Source organism: Perognathus longimembris, chromosome 6 (genome assembly GCF_023159225.1).
Source record: "Perognathus longimembris pacificus isolate PPM17 chromosome 6, ASM2315922v1, whole genome shotgun sequence".
Taxonomy (NCBI): domain Eukaryota; kingdom Metazoa; phylum Chordata; class Mammalia; order Rodentia; family Heteromyidae; genus Perognathus; species Perognathus longimembris.
Window position 1 is genome coordinate 76,340,894 of NC_063166.1, and position 17,223 is coordinate 76,358,116.

The 17,223-nt window shown below is 42.0% G+C and overlaps 1 protein-coding gene across 3 annotated transcripts in view; it reads left to right on the plus strand.

Annotated features, from left to right (window-relative positions):
* Stk4 (serine/threonine kinase 4) overlaps positions 1-13,771 on the plus strand; it is an 80,282-nt gene extending 66,511 nt beyond the window's left edge. The window contains exons 11-12 of one of the 3 annotated variants that reach the window (XR_007211361.1): positions 9,994-11,993; positions 13,426-13,771. Coding sequence is in view for 1 of the 3 variants with exons in the window: in XM_048349492.1 (XP_048205449.1) it covers positions 9,994-10,152 (159 nt within the window). In the remaining 2 variants the exon portion in view is untranslated. Of the gene's footprint in view, positions 1-9,993; positions 12,327-13,425 lie in introns of those variants that run through there. The other 2 variants (XR_007211362.1, XM_048349492.1) reach the window with 2 other exon arrangements.
* The last annotated feature ends 3,452 nt before the right edge of the window (positions 13,772-17,223 follow it).

Genomic DNA, 17,223 nt, shown 5'->3' on the forward strand with positions numbered 1-17,223 from the left:
TCTTTATTTTTATATATTTTAAAGTTATATGTATATTTATTATTATTATTATTATTATTATTATTATTATTATTATTATTTTGCTGGTCCTGGGGCTTGAACTGTGTGCCTAGTAGCTGTCCCTGAGTTTTTGTACTCTAGGCTAGTGCTCTACCACTTGAGCCACAGCCCTACTTGTGGCTTTCCTTTTTTGTAGTTTAGTGAAGATAGAGTCTCATGGACTTTCCTTGCCTGAGCTGGCTTCAAACCACGATCCTCAGATCTCAGCCTCCTAAGGAGCTAGGACAGGTGTGGAGCCATTTGCACTGGGCATAATTTATATCTTTTATTATTTGCTTATACTTTACGTTCTGTGAGTTTATTCTGATTTTTTTCCCCTACTGGACAATTTCGTTTTTGTTAAAACATCCTTTCCTGGGCTGGGGATATAGCCTAGTGGCAAGAGTGCCTGCCTCGGATACACAGGCCCTAGGTTCAATTCCCCAGCACCACATACACAGAAAACGGCCAGAAGCGGCGCTGTGGCTCAAGTGGCAGAGTGCTAGCCTTGAGCGGGAAGAAGCCAGGGACAGTGCTCAGGCCCTGAGTCCAAGGCCCAGGACTGGCAAAAAAAAAAAAAAAAAAAAAAAAAAACAACATCCTTTTCTAATATATTTATTTAAGGCTGTAAAATTCCTATAATGTCATCACCTTCAGTTTTTGATGTTTTTTGCTTTGTTTTGAAAGTTATACCACAAAAGACATACCACAAAACTTAAGTATTAAGTATAGTTTGATGAGCTTTGACAGATATTACAAATATTTGTCTCATATATATATGTATATGTATATTTGATGTAAATGTAAAATGACAGTATCATATCACCATAATCAAGTGATGGAACATTTTTTATCACCCTGAAGAGTTTTCCTTATGCAAATAAAATCATAGACTATATTGCCTTTTGTGTTTGGCTTATTTAACGTAGCTAACTGCTTTGAGATTTATTCATGTTATTGCACATACCTGGAGTTTGTTCTTGTTTGTTTTTCCTGAGCGGGTTTAATTGTATTTGTTTATTCACTAGTAATTTTCAGTGGAAGAAAATGAGAGGTTTAGGCTTTCCCCCTCCCTCTATATATCTACACATAGGTATAGATATATAGGTATAAATATTACTATCAGGCCTTGCTAATTACACAGGACAGACAAGGTCAACTACCCTCTCTTGCTCCAGATCACAGACCCCATGGCTTCCATGGAACCAGTCTATAGATACATACATATAAGCATACTCTGAATTTCAAATTATCTTAGTTTTTTTTTTTTTTTTTTGCCAGTCCTGGGGCTTGAACTCAGGGCCTGAGCACTGTCCCTGGCTTCTTTTGCTCAAGGCTAGCACTCTACCACTGGAGCCACAGCACCACTTCTGGCCTTTTCTGTTTATGTGGTGCTGAGAAATCGAACCCAGGGCTTCATGCATGCTAGGCAAGCACTCTATAACTAAGCCACATTCCCAGCCCTATCTTAGCATTTTTCAACGTTAAATTTTTATTTGGGGTTTGGTGTCTTGGAAATTGTTTTTCATTAGTGGAGAAGCATGTGCTCGATCCTTCCTTCCTGGAATCTGGTCCATAAAGGAGAAAGAAAACAACAAGAAGGTTAAAACAGTGCACATTTAATGAGAAGTATTTCCTATGATAAAAGCATTGCAGAACACATATACAAGTTTGTACTTGAAGCTTAGGGCAGTAAAGTAATAACTTACATTTTGGGGGGCAGGTTGTGTATTGGGGATAGTCAGGTAGAACTGAGGTTTTGAACTCAAGGCTTTATGCTAAGTAAACACTCTACCACTTGAGCCACACTTCCAGCCAATTCTCCATATATATACACATATATGTATATGTATATATATATGTATATATATGAGTATTATCGGGGCTGGGAATATGGCCTAGTGGCAAGAGTGCTTGACTCATACACATGAAGCCCTAGGTTCGATTCCTCAGCACCACATATATAGAAAAGGCTAGAAGTGGTGCTGTGGCTCAAGTGGCAGAGTGCTAGCCTTGAGCAAAAAGAAGCCAGGGACAGTGCTCAGGCCCTGAGTCCAAGCCCCAGGACTGGCAATAATTAATTAATTAATTAATTAATTAATTAATTAATTAATTAATTCAAAGCAGCAGTAAATATATGCTTGTACCATTAATGAGAGGAGATAAAAAAGAAAATTAGACAAACTTACAACTTCTAGGTATGTGTTTATAGTTGCATAGCATCGGCTTAATCAGGAACTTTACCTTCCCATGAGACCTAGCTGTTTTAGAAACAAAGTGTGGTATTGCCGTAGCTCCCTCCCTCCTACTCATTCTAGATTGCAGATAAACTGTTTTCAACTTTAAGCTTAGATGAATTTACTGCTAGTTAATATGACAGTCATACTTTCTGAGCCAAAAAAGTAGGACACACAATCTTCACAAAGACATTTTTCTGGTTTGTGAATTTATACACATTTTTAAAGTATTGCCATGGCATAAATTAAGTCACATTTGACTATACCAATTAGATGTGTGGAAGAGAGTAAAGAACTTCCAAAAATATCTGGGACACATACATATTGTGGAAGAGAGTAAAGAACTTTCAAAAATATCTGGGACACATACATATTAATGTATATACGTATGCATGTTTTGGTTTTGTGCCAGTAGTGGTGCTCGAGCTCTTGTTCAGCCTTTTCCACTCAGTGCTGGTACTTTACCACTTGAGTCACACCTCCACTTCTAGTTTTTTGCTGGGTAGAGTTAAGAGGCTTAGATTTGTCCTCATGGGCTGGCTTTGAACCTCAGCCCTCAAATCTCAGGCTCTTGAGTAGCTAGGATTACAGGTGAGAGTTACTGCATCCAGCAATCTTTGTAGTTGAATCCCCTTTAGTCTGAATATATGCCTTAAAACTAGTTGTTTTGGTGGTACTAGGATTTAAACTCAGGGCTTTTTTGTTGTTGTTGTTGCTAGCCATGTCCTCAGACCGTTTTGCACTGGTTACTTTTTAGTTAAAGCCTTATTTTTGCCCAGGCCTGTGCCTGGACCATGGGCCACTTTTTTTTTACACTTCGTGTTGTAATTAGGATGACAAACATGCACCACCATGTTCAGCTTATTCTGTTGAGGTGGAGTCCAAGACTTTTCTGTCCAGGCTGGCCTTGAACCATGATACTCCCAATTTCAGCATCCTATGTAGCAGAGACAGGTGTGTTCCACTACACCCAGCTACTAAGAAGGGGTCTTGTGGGTTTGCTTTGAATTGCAATCCTCTCCATCTCAGCTTCCCAAGTAGCTAGGATTTCACTCATGAGCCCCTGGCTCAATATGCCTTTTAAAGATAATATTAAATAAAATGATAACAAGTTTCATTTTTAGCTTAGAGATTTTGCTTGGGCTTCTTTTATTCTTATATTTGGCAGAGAGAGAGAGAGAGAGAGAGAGAGAAAGAGGAGGGGGAAAAAGAGAGAAGATACCCTTTTGCTCTCTTGGAAATTTCCAGCCCAAGAGTGTACATAAGGCAGGCACACAGCTTGTAGGGATTGGCACGTGACTTGCCAGCTCTTTTTCTAAATTATTAAGCCTGGTAATAACAGCAGCTTGGTGCACTTGGAGGTTTAGCTGTTTCCATCTTCTGAAACATTAATATCCTTACAAGGGCGATGTTACTGTCTGTGTCTCCCTTCAGTGTTTTCAGATATGAAGAGCACTGCATCCTGCTCTATCTATGCTTATACGCTATCCTCTTTAGGCATTTAGTTATTCTAGGAGGCTTAATGTGTGTTTATTACCTCCCTAAAGGTTTTCTTTTTACAGTTTGACTTCTTAAGTGTGAAATTTATACACCAACCAATTTAGAACTACTCTTAAAATAGAATTTTTCTTAAAGAGCAATCAGGGATGGAATGAGAGAGAGAGAGGAGTGTGTGAGTGTGAGAGAGAGAGAGAGTGTGTGTGTGTGTGTGTGTGTGTGTGTGTGTGTGTGTGTGTATGATCTTTCTTTGTAGCCCAGGCTGGCCTTAAATGCTCCATCCTTTGGTCTCAACCTCCTGAGTACTAGGATTAGAAGCAGGGGCCACCAGGCTGATCATTTTTAGAAGGAAATGATGGAATATTATGTGGCATGGCTACAATTTGAGTCAGAAGAAATATTTCACAAAGGTCTTACCAGTTTCATTAACAAGCAACTTCTTTGGAAATTGATGGTGTAGTGTTCATTTAATCCACACAAGTTGTGATTTGGTTGTCAGCTTCTGTGATTCTCTGCTTTGCTCTCTTCTTTCTCATCTAATGAGAGTTGCCCTGTTACCTGAGAATGTCATCTTATTAGAGTCACCTCTCCTTCTAGGTAGAGACAGGTTCAAATCAAGACAAAGAAGTATCTTTGGTGGTGGAACTAAACCAGTCCCTGATGCCCTTAAAATTTTTTAATTTTGGTGGGGAGGGGGTGTCAGTGTCTGGGCTGTTTCTGAGCTCTTTCACTCAAGTGCTCTACCACTTTGAGCCACCACTTAACTTCTGGTTTCTGCGATTACTTGGAGATAGGAGTTTCAAAGGACTTTCTTGCCTAGGCTGGATTTGAACCACAATCCTTAGGTCTCAGTCTCCTGAGTAGCTAGGATTACAGGCAAGAGCCAAGATTACAGGCATGAGCCATGGACGCCTGGCCTTTGATGCCTTTTGACTGACCTTTGTACCTTTTCTCTATTTAACTTGCACTGGCTTTCTAGGTGCTGGTCTAGTTGAAGGTATGGAATGGCATATTGGTGACTTTATATTACGTCTACTAAACTTCCCTATCGTCTCACTAAATTCCAAAGGTTTGTATTCTTTCCTTATTCTTGGCCATAATAAGACATGTAAGTAAGACATGGCCTCTGACAAAATCAGTTTTGCCCATGCAGAGGGATGATGTATTTGAGAAATCCTGTAACATTAGAGGCAAAATTACAAGTGTTCAAGTATGTAAAGAATAAAAGTTTATCCTTAAAATATTTAGCAGGTGGCTCCTTGATTTTTTTTTTGAGACACCTCATGACACCATTTCATAATAGATGTATAAGGTGAGAGTCTGTGGCAGCAGAGAAGAACTTCACAATAGATATAAAGCCTATACCTTGGATCGACCTGCTTGCTCACCATAGGACTTGTTGGCCAAGGAAGAATAAAGCTGTGTTGTATTTTGCCATGTGTTTAGTTTCATTTGTCTCAGCTGATTCAAAATAGCCTGTCAGTTAATTCTTGTCAATTATTTCTTGTGATGAGGCATCAGCCAAAGCTTCTCAGTTGGTCTCTGGGCCGGTTGTGCAGTGATATTGACAAGATATGATTCAGAATACTGTAATCAGAGTTGCTACGGTGTAACTGGACAGAATCAGTTCCCATCAGTCTCCATATTGCTGATACTGAGATCTGAAGATATTTCTTGGTCTGGCAGAAATAAGCCAGCTCCATCTGATTTGGGGTTGTACCCAGTTTACTAGTGATGCTTCTATGTGTGTGGTCTGTTCTACAATTGACTGTAACCTAATCTAACAGCAATAGCAGCCATTACCTACTTGTTTTCCAGGGGGATTTAAGGTGGTATTTCCCACCTATCCACTCTCTTTTTGGATGCACAGTGTCTCTGATGCTCACAACTTCCCCTTGCGGGACACTGTACTCTCTACTAACAAATGATGGATGGAGGCACGCACTAGATGACCTGCCCATTGGCATTGGCATACCAAGGACAGAGCTGAAAGCCAGAGTCGTTGCCCCTAAGCTTAGCCATGTCTTTGATATGTCACTCTTCATATTCATGTTGCCCCAAAGTGTAGACCTGGTGTTGATTTGCTGTGAATGTTCAGCCACTTGTACCTGAGTCACTGCTCCTCAGAAGCATCCCATTCACACATTAAGCACCTGGTAGTTTTGCAAGAGGCAGGCAGCATATTTACCTTACAGAGAGGGGAAATAAATTCCAGAGCAGCCAGGTAACTTGCCAGAAGCCACCTATTTAAACCTGAGGGCCATGTAATATATTTAATGTCCATTAAATTCCTAATTTTCCTAATCTCTTCCACATTATTTACCAAATATAGCCCCATTTCCAGGAACCTTCGGCTTTTTTCATTTACTTGTCTCTTCCAATTACTTGGAATTTGAAGTAATTTGAAGCAAATGACTTGCCTACTTACCCTGATTGGCTTCATATGTAAAACGAAGGTAATCGGTACTCACTTTACAGTTGGAGAAAACACAATAGCGCAGATGAAACGCTTGGTCAGTATAGATCACTTGGTAACTGCTGAGGTCATCATCCTATTTTTTTCCATGTGTATGTGTAAAATCCAGTAGTAAGGCAGTGTTGTATCTTGCTGAAAAGGGGTGAGACTGAACTTTCAGTCATATTTCCAGAGATACTAAATTTTAAAAGAAACCTCATGCACACATATGTTGTCTTTACATTCTCAGACACCTTTAACAGACATTATACACCATTGGACAGGATGAAAGGTAATTGTGAGTGAGTGTAATTACAATCTAGGCAGTTGGAGAGAAAAAAAACAGAAAACCCTCACTGGCTTTGAGTCATACCAGTATATCAGATTAGATTTCTAGGACTGCAGAATCTTGGATGTGGGCAGGAGAAAGGGGAAAGACCAAGGATAATTTTGAGTATTTGAGAGTTTTGTGGTACCATTCTTGGGGTGGGGAAGAGGTTGGAAGATGAAAAAAGGATAAGACTCAAGTGTTTTGTCTCAACTATAAGATGCATGTTTCCATGAGACCTCAGAGACTGAGGGCACTTGGGTTAGTATCGCTAGGATAAATTTTACCCTAACCTAGTGAAAAGAGCTCAAGTTGTCTGAATGGCTGCTTTGAGGATTTGCTGCTCAGGATGTTGGCTGTAGCTGATCTATAGAACCACAGCTATTTACTCCAGGAGAGCCACTTAAAGTTTATTTATGTCATGAAGGACCAGGAAGGTGAAATGCTACACTTGGCGCCATTGTCTGTGCTTGTTTTTCACCACCCCCCCCCAAAAAAAAATCCATATCTGGATGGTGTGAGCAAGTCCTCTACAGTCTCGGCTGGCTGTGTTCTCATAGGTCAGGTGTAACGTAAGCCCTCAAAGCCTAGGGAAATCATAGGTTTGACTGAAGGTGGCTGAGATAAAGCAAGAGTACCTTTGCCCCCAGATTAGAGTCAGGACAACAAAGTTACCTAGGATTAGAAATCTAAAAGAAATTTCAGAGCAGAGACAAGCAGAAGTTATTTTGTGAGACTTTTGCTCACAAAGGAAGAAGGAAGATGTAAAAACATGCTTATCCAATTTGAGGATTTATAAGAAATACCCGAGGAGCTACTTGAAAATGCACTCTTACGCTTCTTCTCAGGGAGTCCGAGTAACTGTGGGCTCCTGCTCAGGATGATGTTTTCCACAAGTAATTCTGATACAGGTGAGCCATAGATCTTATTTGGAAAAAACACTGAGACTGGAAAATGTCTACTCAGTCCTGCCTTACAAATGAAGAAACTGAGGCTCATGGAGGAGAAGGGGTTTGCCCAAAGTTGTGGAGCAAGTTGGAATGTCAGTGCTGTTAGTTAACCAGCATACCTATTCGTTGTCTTGATGCATGAGTGGAAAGCAAACATGCCTTTCCACTTCCCAGTTCCTCTTCCACTCTGTGTGTTCTTTTTCTTTTCCAGAGCACATACCACTTAACATGAGACTAACTTGCTAGTTTACCATGCTTGTCATTTTTTCACTCAAATACAGACTTCACAAGGGCAGTGGCTTTTGTTTGCTTTGTTTCACCGAAGTACCATCCTATGTGCCTCAAATAGTGCCTGACCCACAGCAAGAAGTTTCATGAATGTGAATGAATGGATGAAAAAATACTTTGTTTAGCTCTTAAGTAAATAGTTATTGTGGGAAAATTCCAGCTGCTAGGCATGGTTAGTACAAAGTAAAGTAGAATATTTTCTTCTTCAGTTGTTTGATTCTGCTAGAATCAGGGTTTTTAGGAACAATTTGTGTTTGGGAAATTAAAGCTTTCCCCACAATATTAATATTAATACCAACTATAATAACAATAGTCACCAAACACATAGATTGGAAGTGCAGAGCTGGGAATGCCACACTCATGATCTTTTCTAAGTCTCCTGACTTCCAGGATTGGCAGACAGGGTTGGTCTGTTTTATAGAAGATGGATGTTGAAGAGGTGAAATTACTTCTTCACAGCCAGTATCCACTGAAGAATAAGTTCTTGGCGACCACTAACGTTCAGAATCAGGTTGGGGATATTCTCCTTTTGGAGGAGAAATTAAAATTGCTAAAGACTAGGTGAGAATTGCTTTTTGGGGTACCTCTGGCCAAGAACATCAACGTCCAAGGTGGTATAAAACCACAGGATGGGAAGAAAGGTGCATTTCTTCCAGTTCAGCTTTCCAGCCACTTCCTCATACCTCACATCTTTCCATTCTCACATTACAAAAAAACCCCCAAGAAACACACCTTACATCTTAGACTGTTAGGCTTTTCTTCCTAGACAACCTCCCTGAGAGCAGCCAAGGAAAATTCCTGTGGTGACAGGTCACACTAACCATTTCTAGGGAGGCCACTGTGGCACTCATTCAGAGCCCGCCCCTAAGGAAGGGTGGACAGAAAGGGCCCCTTCACCCACCTTTTCTAACACTTCCCTGTTGAGGCCTCCACAGGAAAATGATGGCTTTCTAAATGTAGACACAGTACATCTCTTGTGAGACCTGGGTGAACCTCCCAAGTTCTGGAAGCCCTGTACTTTTTTAACTGCTTATGAGCAGCACAATGATTGTCACCACCCACCCACTGTGGATAATGTCAGCATTCATTCAAACCCCACCAGCCAAGATGGGCCATGCTCAGAGTCAGTGCCCCTCCACACATAGGGCAGGAGATCTCTAATTCACACCAGCAGACAACACTCTCCCACTTCTGTGAGTGTGAAGGCCTCAGGTAGTTGCTAACTTGCCTGAGTCTCATGGCTTTTGCAAGAGACAGAGCTGTGTTTTAAACATACAGATTGTATGCTAAGGCATGTGCTTTGTTAGTCTGCTCCCTACAAAGCAAGTTAAAAACATGGATCTTGGAGCCACAGCGTTTGGGTTTGAATCTTGATTTTGCCACTCGGTGGTGGGAGGTGGACATGCCTGCCCTCTTCTTAGGCATGTCCGTCGGTAGCAAATGATAGCTCCTACCATTTGTTGTGAGAATTAAATGAATCAATGCATGTAAAGCACTTGGTTTCTGGTGCACAGGCACTATGCAAATATTAGTATTAATTCTAATATAAGTACTAATACTTACATATCAAATACTGTTTCCTCTGTTTGTAAACTTAAGTCTTGGGAATTTCAGGGTCTCCCCAATTCCCCATCCAAAGGCTGTGCCTGTATGTTCAAGAACCATGTGGTTGATCCACACATAGTGCTTGAGGGGTGCCTGGCATATCATTTGCCCCTGCTAACTGTTAGTGGTGACAAATATGACATTGCCAAGGCGCTGAAGGTAGAAGTTGGGAGGGCATCTCCCCTTAGTCAGGGCCATCCTCTAGGCTGGGGATTCGGGGAGAGATGGGCACATGTGCTCTTCTTACGAATTGGGCAAGAAGTGGGAGGTAGCCATTATTTCACATACAGCAAGTTACTTTTATTTTAATACCCTAGCAATGAATGAAAACACACGCACATACACACACACACAGCTAATTTAAAAGGATGGGGAAGTAAAACTATTTGTTCCTGATTGGGACACATTAAATCAAAACTATAGGAAGTAGAATGTAGAGCTATTGCAGTGATAATTTGCCTCTGAACAGCTTTGTGGTGTGCCACTCATTGGAATGAATTTTCTCTGTCTAGTTGCCACCAGCCCATGCTTGGTCTGAGTGCCGACTCCTGACAGCCTAGGCTTTGTCATGACTTCTCTATCCCTTTCTCCTAGCTTAAGACTTGGACAGTGGAAGACCTTCAGAAGAGGCTCTTGGCCCTTGACCCCATGATGGAACAGGAGATTGAAGAGATCCGGCAGAAGTACCAGTCTAAGCGGCAGCCAATCCTGGATGCCATTGAAGCTAAGAAGAGGCGGCAACAAAACTTCTGAGCGAGGCTGGGCCTCTGGCAGCTCTAGATCGCGCGTCTCACTTTGTTAGCCAGCACCTGCTCTGTCATTTCTCCACAGCACCTTTGTGAACTCAGGAACATGCACCACTGGGAGGGGCTACTTGGCGGTCATTGTGTTATCTTGATGAGTGCATTTCCATTGGCCAGATTTACTATTTCAAAAGATTCGTATGGGCGCTTCTAACTCAGAGTTTTAAATCCCAGGAACAGAGACTCCTAAGTTGAGTGATTGCTGGGAAAGTTTTACATTATCTTTTTGATTTTCTTTTCCCAATAGCTTTCGGTTGTTCTTTCTGGAAGACTTTTTTAAAAATATATAAATATGCATATATATTATAAATTATAAATAGATTCCCCATGCCATGTGGTGGCATCTCTGTACAGGTACAGTTTTGAACATTTTTGCCTCTCTCTGTAAGTTTATGGTACTGTGGAACAAGGGGGCAGAGGACGTAGGGAGGCTCATAGGAGCCACTGCATTGCAGGAGCAAACCTCACCTTTGTAGGACGGCATTTAAAAATCAGGACCCGGACAGTCTGCTCACGTTTTCAGCTATGTGTGGCCCTCGCTGACTTCTGGCGCTGTCAGCTGAAGCACGGGGAAAGCCTTGAGAATTTGCGTTTGCTCTTGGAGTCCCAGGGGAAGCCTGGCACCCTCTTTGCAAATTGGCCTTTGTTGTTTCAACGTCTTCATCCTTCTCCACTCTTCTCACTGCCTCAAGTCACATCCCAGATACTGCCCAGTGCCTTAAGAGGAGACCGTGAGCCAGCAAAGGGATAGGCCTGCCAGGAGCTCTCAGCAAACACAGGGCTGCGCTCCGTTCACAGGAGGGGAAGGGTTTTTGAAGCTCTCATTGTTCCTGTGTAAAATCACGCATGTGTCAGTTCACTCCGCATTCCTTACAGACAGGGTAGAGGGCATTGCTTCTGTGTATGTGACCATTTTCTTCTTCATTTCCTGTTGGGGTTTTTTTCGGGGGAGGGGAGAGGTCTGGAAAGGATAAATGAATACCAGACTAAGATTTGTTCTCCAGGAGCTCCGTTGCTTGAAGGGACCATGGAGACCATCCGGTCTGACCCTGTGTTGTGTAGATGGGAAAGCTGAGGCTTTGAGAAGGGAAGTGACCTGGGGAACAGCACAAATCAAGTTAGAAGAACAACAGATTGGAACTCAGGGCTCTTCTCCTTGAACTGAGCAGCCCTTTCATGAGAGGTGGGATCTGTGTCTGTTTTGGTCATGTTGTCCCAGGGAACCCTGCTTATGGAGACTTACCTCTGGCCTTGCCTCTTTAGTAGCTCACCTGGCTGTGGAGACATTTCCCTGAGGGAGCTGCACCATTCAGTCCCAGTGAGTCCATGAGCTCTGCACTGTCTGTAGACACACACAAACACCCATGGAGGCACGTTTAGGCTTGAAGGGAATGAGAGGCTTTGCAAAAGAGCTGTCTTCCTGCAGCTTTGACTCAAAACCTCCTTTAGTCACACAGCAGAAAGAAGACAATTGAGAAGGACAAAGGTCTTTTTATTTTCTTCTAATGTCTTTTCCCTCAGATGGGAAGCCATGATTAAGTAGCACCAGAGGATACTGTAACCTGACTCCGTAATTGCTCTCACTCCCTAAACCTTGGGATCTGATCGATGTGAAGGCAGGAGATGTTCCTCTGTGTGACAAGATTCTGATCTTCACAATTACAGCAAGGTTTTAACAATGCAAGATACAATTGGGCTTTGATGCTTGGCCTAAAGAAAATTGAGGACAATCTGAAGATCTTATAAGAGCAGCAGCTGGCATTTGCTGACCATATTCAGGCACTAGGCTAGGTGGGCTCCAAATTTTACAGTAGTCCTGTGGGGTGAATACTTCAACTCCATTTCATAGATGAAGAAATAGGTTGGAAGGGGACAATTCATTTCCTCCACAGTACTCAGGAAGTTGTAGAATTAGGATTCATAGCATCCTTGTGTGGGGCCAGTATTTACAGGAAAAGGAAACTCATACATCTTTTTAAATGAAGTGACCCTCTTTTCTCATACAGACTTAACTCTAAATGGAATTTTTAGGTGGAGAGCAGCCTAACGAAGAGTCAACTGTAACAACCAACTAAGTTTTAAAAACCAAAGCACTGAGGATACATATCCAATACACCATTTGTGTGCGTGCATGTGTGTGTGCACATGCACATGCATGCTAATTAACAGTTCTGTCTCAGGTTCTTTCCTCTTTAAGCAAATAACTTTGTACTTGGCCCAGTAGGAAGGATGAGCCCATTTCTCTTTTCCTAAGCTAGATCCAAGTCAATGAAAGCTGTTTTTCCCATAAATACTCTCAGGCCATGAACCTTGATCTGGAGTTAATTTTATTTCAAGCATGTATGCACCCTACAGGCTGGTCTAGCAAACCCTGCTGCTCATCAGTCCAGCTAAACAGCCTTTTGGCCAGAAGTCAGTTTATTTTGGAACAGATAATTTTCCTGGCAAGGTGTATTTATTTTCTAGAGACAGAAAGGCAAGAAGAGAAAACCATAGTCATTTTTTCCTTGAATGCTACATTCAGGATACTTTAGCATGCTTTCAGTGAGCTTGAGCATCTGTGACTCAAGCTTCCAAGGAACTCTATGGCTCTTGGCTTTAAGAAACCACGACCTGATTGCATTTTTTGAAAAATTCTACATCTTGACTGCTTTCCTCTTAGAGACCTGAATTTCTATTTTTTAATTTTTCCTGTATTCCTTTTCCCAACCACCAATTGGATAATGAGAATTTGGTTGGGAGTGAGGAGAGATGGTTGAATCGTAGGTAGGTAGAACCAGCAGTTTGAAGCAGTTTAAGAACTATAGCCTTGACTCTTTGTGACTATAGATTCCAAACCAGGAAACTTTTACTTAATACCTACAAGATGCAAAACTTACTTTACATCATTTAAAGCTCAATAACCCCAATGACAGGAATGAGAGGAATGAGGTGACATCACTACAGGTCCTGTAGCTCCCACAGATATTAAAAGGCTACTAACAGAATATTACAAACAACGATATGCTAATAAACCCAACAACTTAAATGAAGTTGGTAAATTCCTGGAAAGAGACCAAAGTTCAGAAGGAAAAACAGCTCAGAAAAAGGGGCATTACTGTTTGCATTTTACAGATGAGGAAATGAGGCTCAGGGAGGTAGCCTTACTCAAAGTCATGGCACTAGAATATAGCAGAGTAAGGATTCAAATCCTTAACTCACTTCTGCTGTCCTTCCTTTCTAGCATTCCATGTTGCCTCCAAAGACTGCAGCTCTTTATTTCGAGGAAATTGTTCCTGCCCACCCTTAAGCACCACCTTGATGGTATCATGACTGTATTCATTGTCTTTGGAATCCACATTTTTATGTTTGAAAAAAAAAATATCCACCAGCTTGCACTCGGACCAACTTGGAAAATAAAAACTTAAATGCTGTTGCTGATGTACAACTTAAAAATGTGAAGTTTGTAGCTTTAATTTTTTTTTTGTAATGAAAACTAAACACACTGGCTTAAGTGCTGACCTGAAAAGCTATTTTGTAAGGCTTGGATGTAAATAATTGGTTGAGGTCGGCAATTTGTATATGGGTGAGATATAGCTTCCTTCACTGCCTTCTGTTTAAGTTTTTAAATTTGAGATGATCCCTATGTTTTTATGTCAGAATTGTCCTTTCTTTCCCCTTCCTTTCCTTCCTACCTTGCTCCCTCCCACCTTCCTATACCATGTCACCTTTGTTTTAAATAAATTTGTCCTTTGGACCATGAACTCTTTTTAAAATGACTCACTTTTTAAAAAATGAGAGCTTGCCTATGTCTGCATAGTGGTCTGTTTGTGACATTGACTGTATATAGTGTGTTCCAGGATCCAAGGATGAGGAGAAGCAGGTGAACTTGCATTGCACACGTACTTTGTGCCAGGGCCTGAGCTAGTTGACAAGGACATAAAGGTGAACCGGGCACAGTTTGTGCAGAACCTCTGAAGAGTCAGTCCAGCACAGAGGCTCACAACCCCATGAATGCTGTCGTGGAAGGAAGCACGCAGCTTTCAGCACACCCGGTGCAGTGGCGGTGCTGTGGAGGTCTCCAAAGAAGCTCTCTGGAAGAGGTAATATACCCTGATATTTGAATGATAATGAAGGAAGAGACAGATGTGGTTTGTGTGTAGAAGATTATTCAGTTCTTTCAAAGGAAGGACATTCTGATAGATGCTACCATGCGAACACGCTTTGAAAACATAATGCTAGGTAAAATAAGCCCACCAGAAAAGAAAAATAGATCCTAATATAAGGTACCCACAGTAGGCAAATTACTAGAAACAGGAAGCAGAATGATGGCTGCTGAAGGAAGGTAGCAATGGGGAGCTAGTGTTTAATTAGTGTTTGGAAGATGACAGAGTATAGAGATGGTGGGTGTGATAATTGTGTAACAAAGAACCTACTGCTACTGAACTATACACTAAAAATGGTAGGTATATTTTTCCACATTAGGAAAAAAAACCCATTTGTATACAATGCAAAACAATGGAAAGTTAATCTACAGTGTGCAGAGTGAGGATAGATGTGGAGGAATGCAGCAGGGAGGGGGAGCGTAAGGATGGTCACTGGGGTGTGGTCACATTCTCTTTATCTGGGTGCTCAGTATATGAGGGTGCTCACAATGAGAAGATGCATTATGAGTTACGCATTGTATACTGGAATAAACAAAACTCTACTCCCCAGTGCTGAGTTTGCAGTTCTCACTGTCAAGGATGGGAACCTTTCCAGTCCTATGACAGTTAAGGAGTAGCTCCTGTTAGCCCACTTTCATTCACCTCAGCTAGCACCTTGTTTTGGCATGATGCAACCGAGGCCCAGAGTTTTGGTAATGTCAAATCCAACCTGTCCCCAAGCTTCTGGACTCTGGTGTTCATCAAGTTTATGAGTGTAACTTGTATAGATAAAAATTGCAATATGTGGATTGCGATCTCTATTCAGTTGTCTGAACTCTCTTGAGGAAATCAAGGCCTTTGGTGGAGGCTGTGGAGGCTCCTATCAGTGTGTGTGTTGTTTCTAGTGTTTACTGTGCTGGCATGTCCACATTATCTCACTTGAACTTGACATTAACCCTCTGTGAGAGACATGTGCAAAAGCTGAAGCTCAGAGAGGACAAGAAACCCAACCAAGATCACACCACAGAAGCTCAGGCCCAAGTCCATCTGATCCCACACCACGTGGTCTCCCTCATGTTTCTTAATAACTGCCTGAGAATGAAGCCAGCCCAGTAATGCAGAGCAGAGAGGGAAGCAGGGGAAGGAGATGATGACCTCAGGTGAACCTCTGGATCCACCTTGAGTGAAGTCAGGCCTGTCATTGGCCCCGAGAGATCCTGCCCAGTCTCAGTGGGTAGGAGATGAGGACTGGATACCAGAAGTTGTCCCTGAGGAAAGGTCACTTCTGAGTGCCAGGTCCAGTCCAGGGTCATGCAGCTGGTAAGTGATGAAGCCAATATCTGAACCCAAGTCTGATTTGCAAAAGACCAAGGTGTGTGCAATTCTTCCTCTTTAACAAATTTCCTGTGAGTTTTCAACTGGTCCTACACAAGGTTAAACATCAGTCAACATCTGTCTTATCCTCTTCCTTACTAGCCAACACAATCTTTTCTTCTCAGAGAAACTTAGCCTCACAACTTCCCAAACTTCCTAGAGAATTTTTCCACACTTGGGCACAGGGCCTGGCTGTCCCCAAATATGAGCGCTTATAGTCACTGAGGACCATCACTAACACCTAAGAGATGTGTTCAGAGCTGAGGAGAGGAGCAGCTAAATCAGATCCGTACGTGTGTCAGAGCCATTTCCTTTAAGTGGGGCCTGTGGAGTTAAGGTCTCCAAACTGACGATGGTAGGAATGCAGTATCATCACAACTAAAATATACTCCATGAATACAATTTTGTATTAGGAATCCTAGGTTTAAATCTCTGATCTGCTTTTTTTTTTCTTTTGAGAGGGGAGGAGAGGAAGGGTGATAATAAGGGGTTTGAACTTAGGGCCTACCACCAAGGTGAACAGTTTTCTCACCCAAAGAGACCCAGGAATAAAGTTGGCTTTATATGTAACTTTGGGCTTCTCCGGATCTCTCTGTTTGGATCTGCAGTATGGGGCTGGGAAGGGACAGATACACTAAGTCTGATTATTCTTAATAACAATGTCTCACTCATCAGGGAAGTCTACCTGAAGGTCACAACGAATAGGGAGAAATCCTCAGAATTTCTTCACCATGAACACCATAACCCCCAGAATATCCAGATGCCCTGAGCTTGCCTATGCAACACAGGACGCTAATTCCTCCTGAACATTTCTAGAATTCATCTCTCTATTGTATAGACTACGAAAACAAGACTCACAAGACTGCAAGGGACAGCTGTAATTGTGGCACCTGTGAAGTTCTTTTTCTCTTTTTATTCTATTTTTGGCAGAGACCGCAACTCCAACTCAGTGACACTTTCACTTAGTGGCTGGTGCTCTACCATCTGAGCCACACCTCCAGCCTCACCCTTTCTGTTTTGGGAACTGCTGGGCTCACACCAGTAACAGGGTCAATTTGGTGGCTGCCAAATTGTCATGGACACACTGCCCCTGTCTAGTCAGTCACCTTGCTCATGTGCTCATCTCTTGCTCTAGCCTGATAAACTAGCAGACTGAGTAAGCACTGAGGAGGAGCTATTTCTTGTATTATTTGTTATCATTTGACTTCTGATGGTGATTGTGGCATCTTTCACAGTCCAATTTTAAGGAAGTGAGGAATGCCCAGCATAGAGTAATGTAAAAGGAGAATCAATAAAGCAAATCCATATAGTAACACGAAATGAAAAGTGGAGGATTTTTCATTCCTGTGATCATGGTGAAAGAATTATTCATAACTTGCAGTAGGTCTGAATTCTCCAAATAACAACATTCGTTGTGCTGGTTCCTGAATCCAGTCTTGCTGCACTTTTATGAAGACCAGCATTGATTAAGAGTAGGATCGTAAGAGGAATGGCTGTATGAGAGCATGCGGGAGAAACCCAAG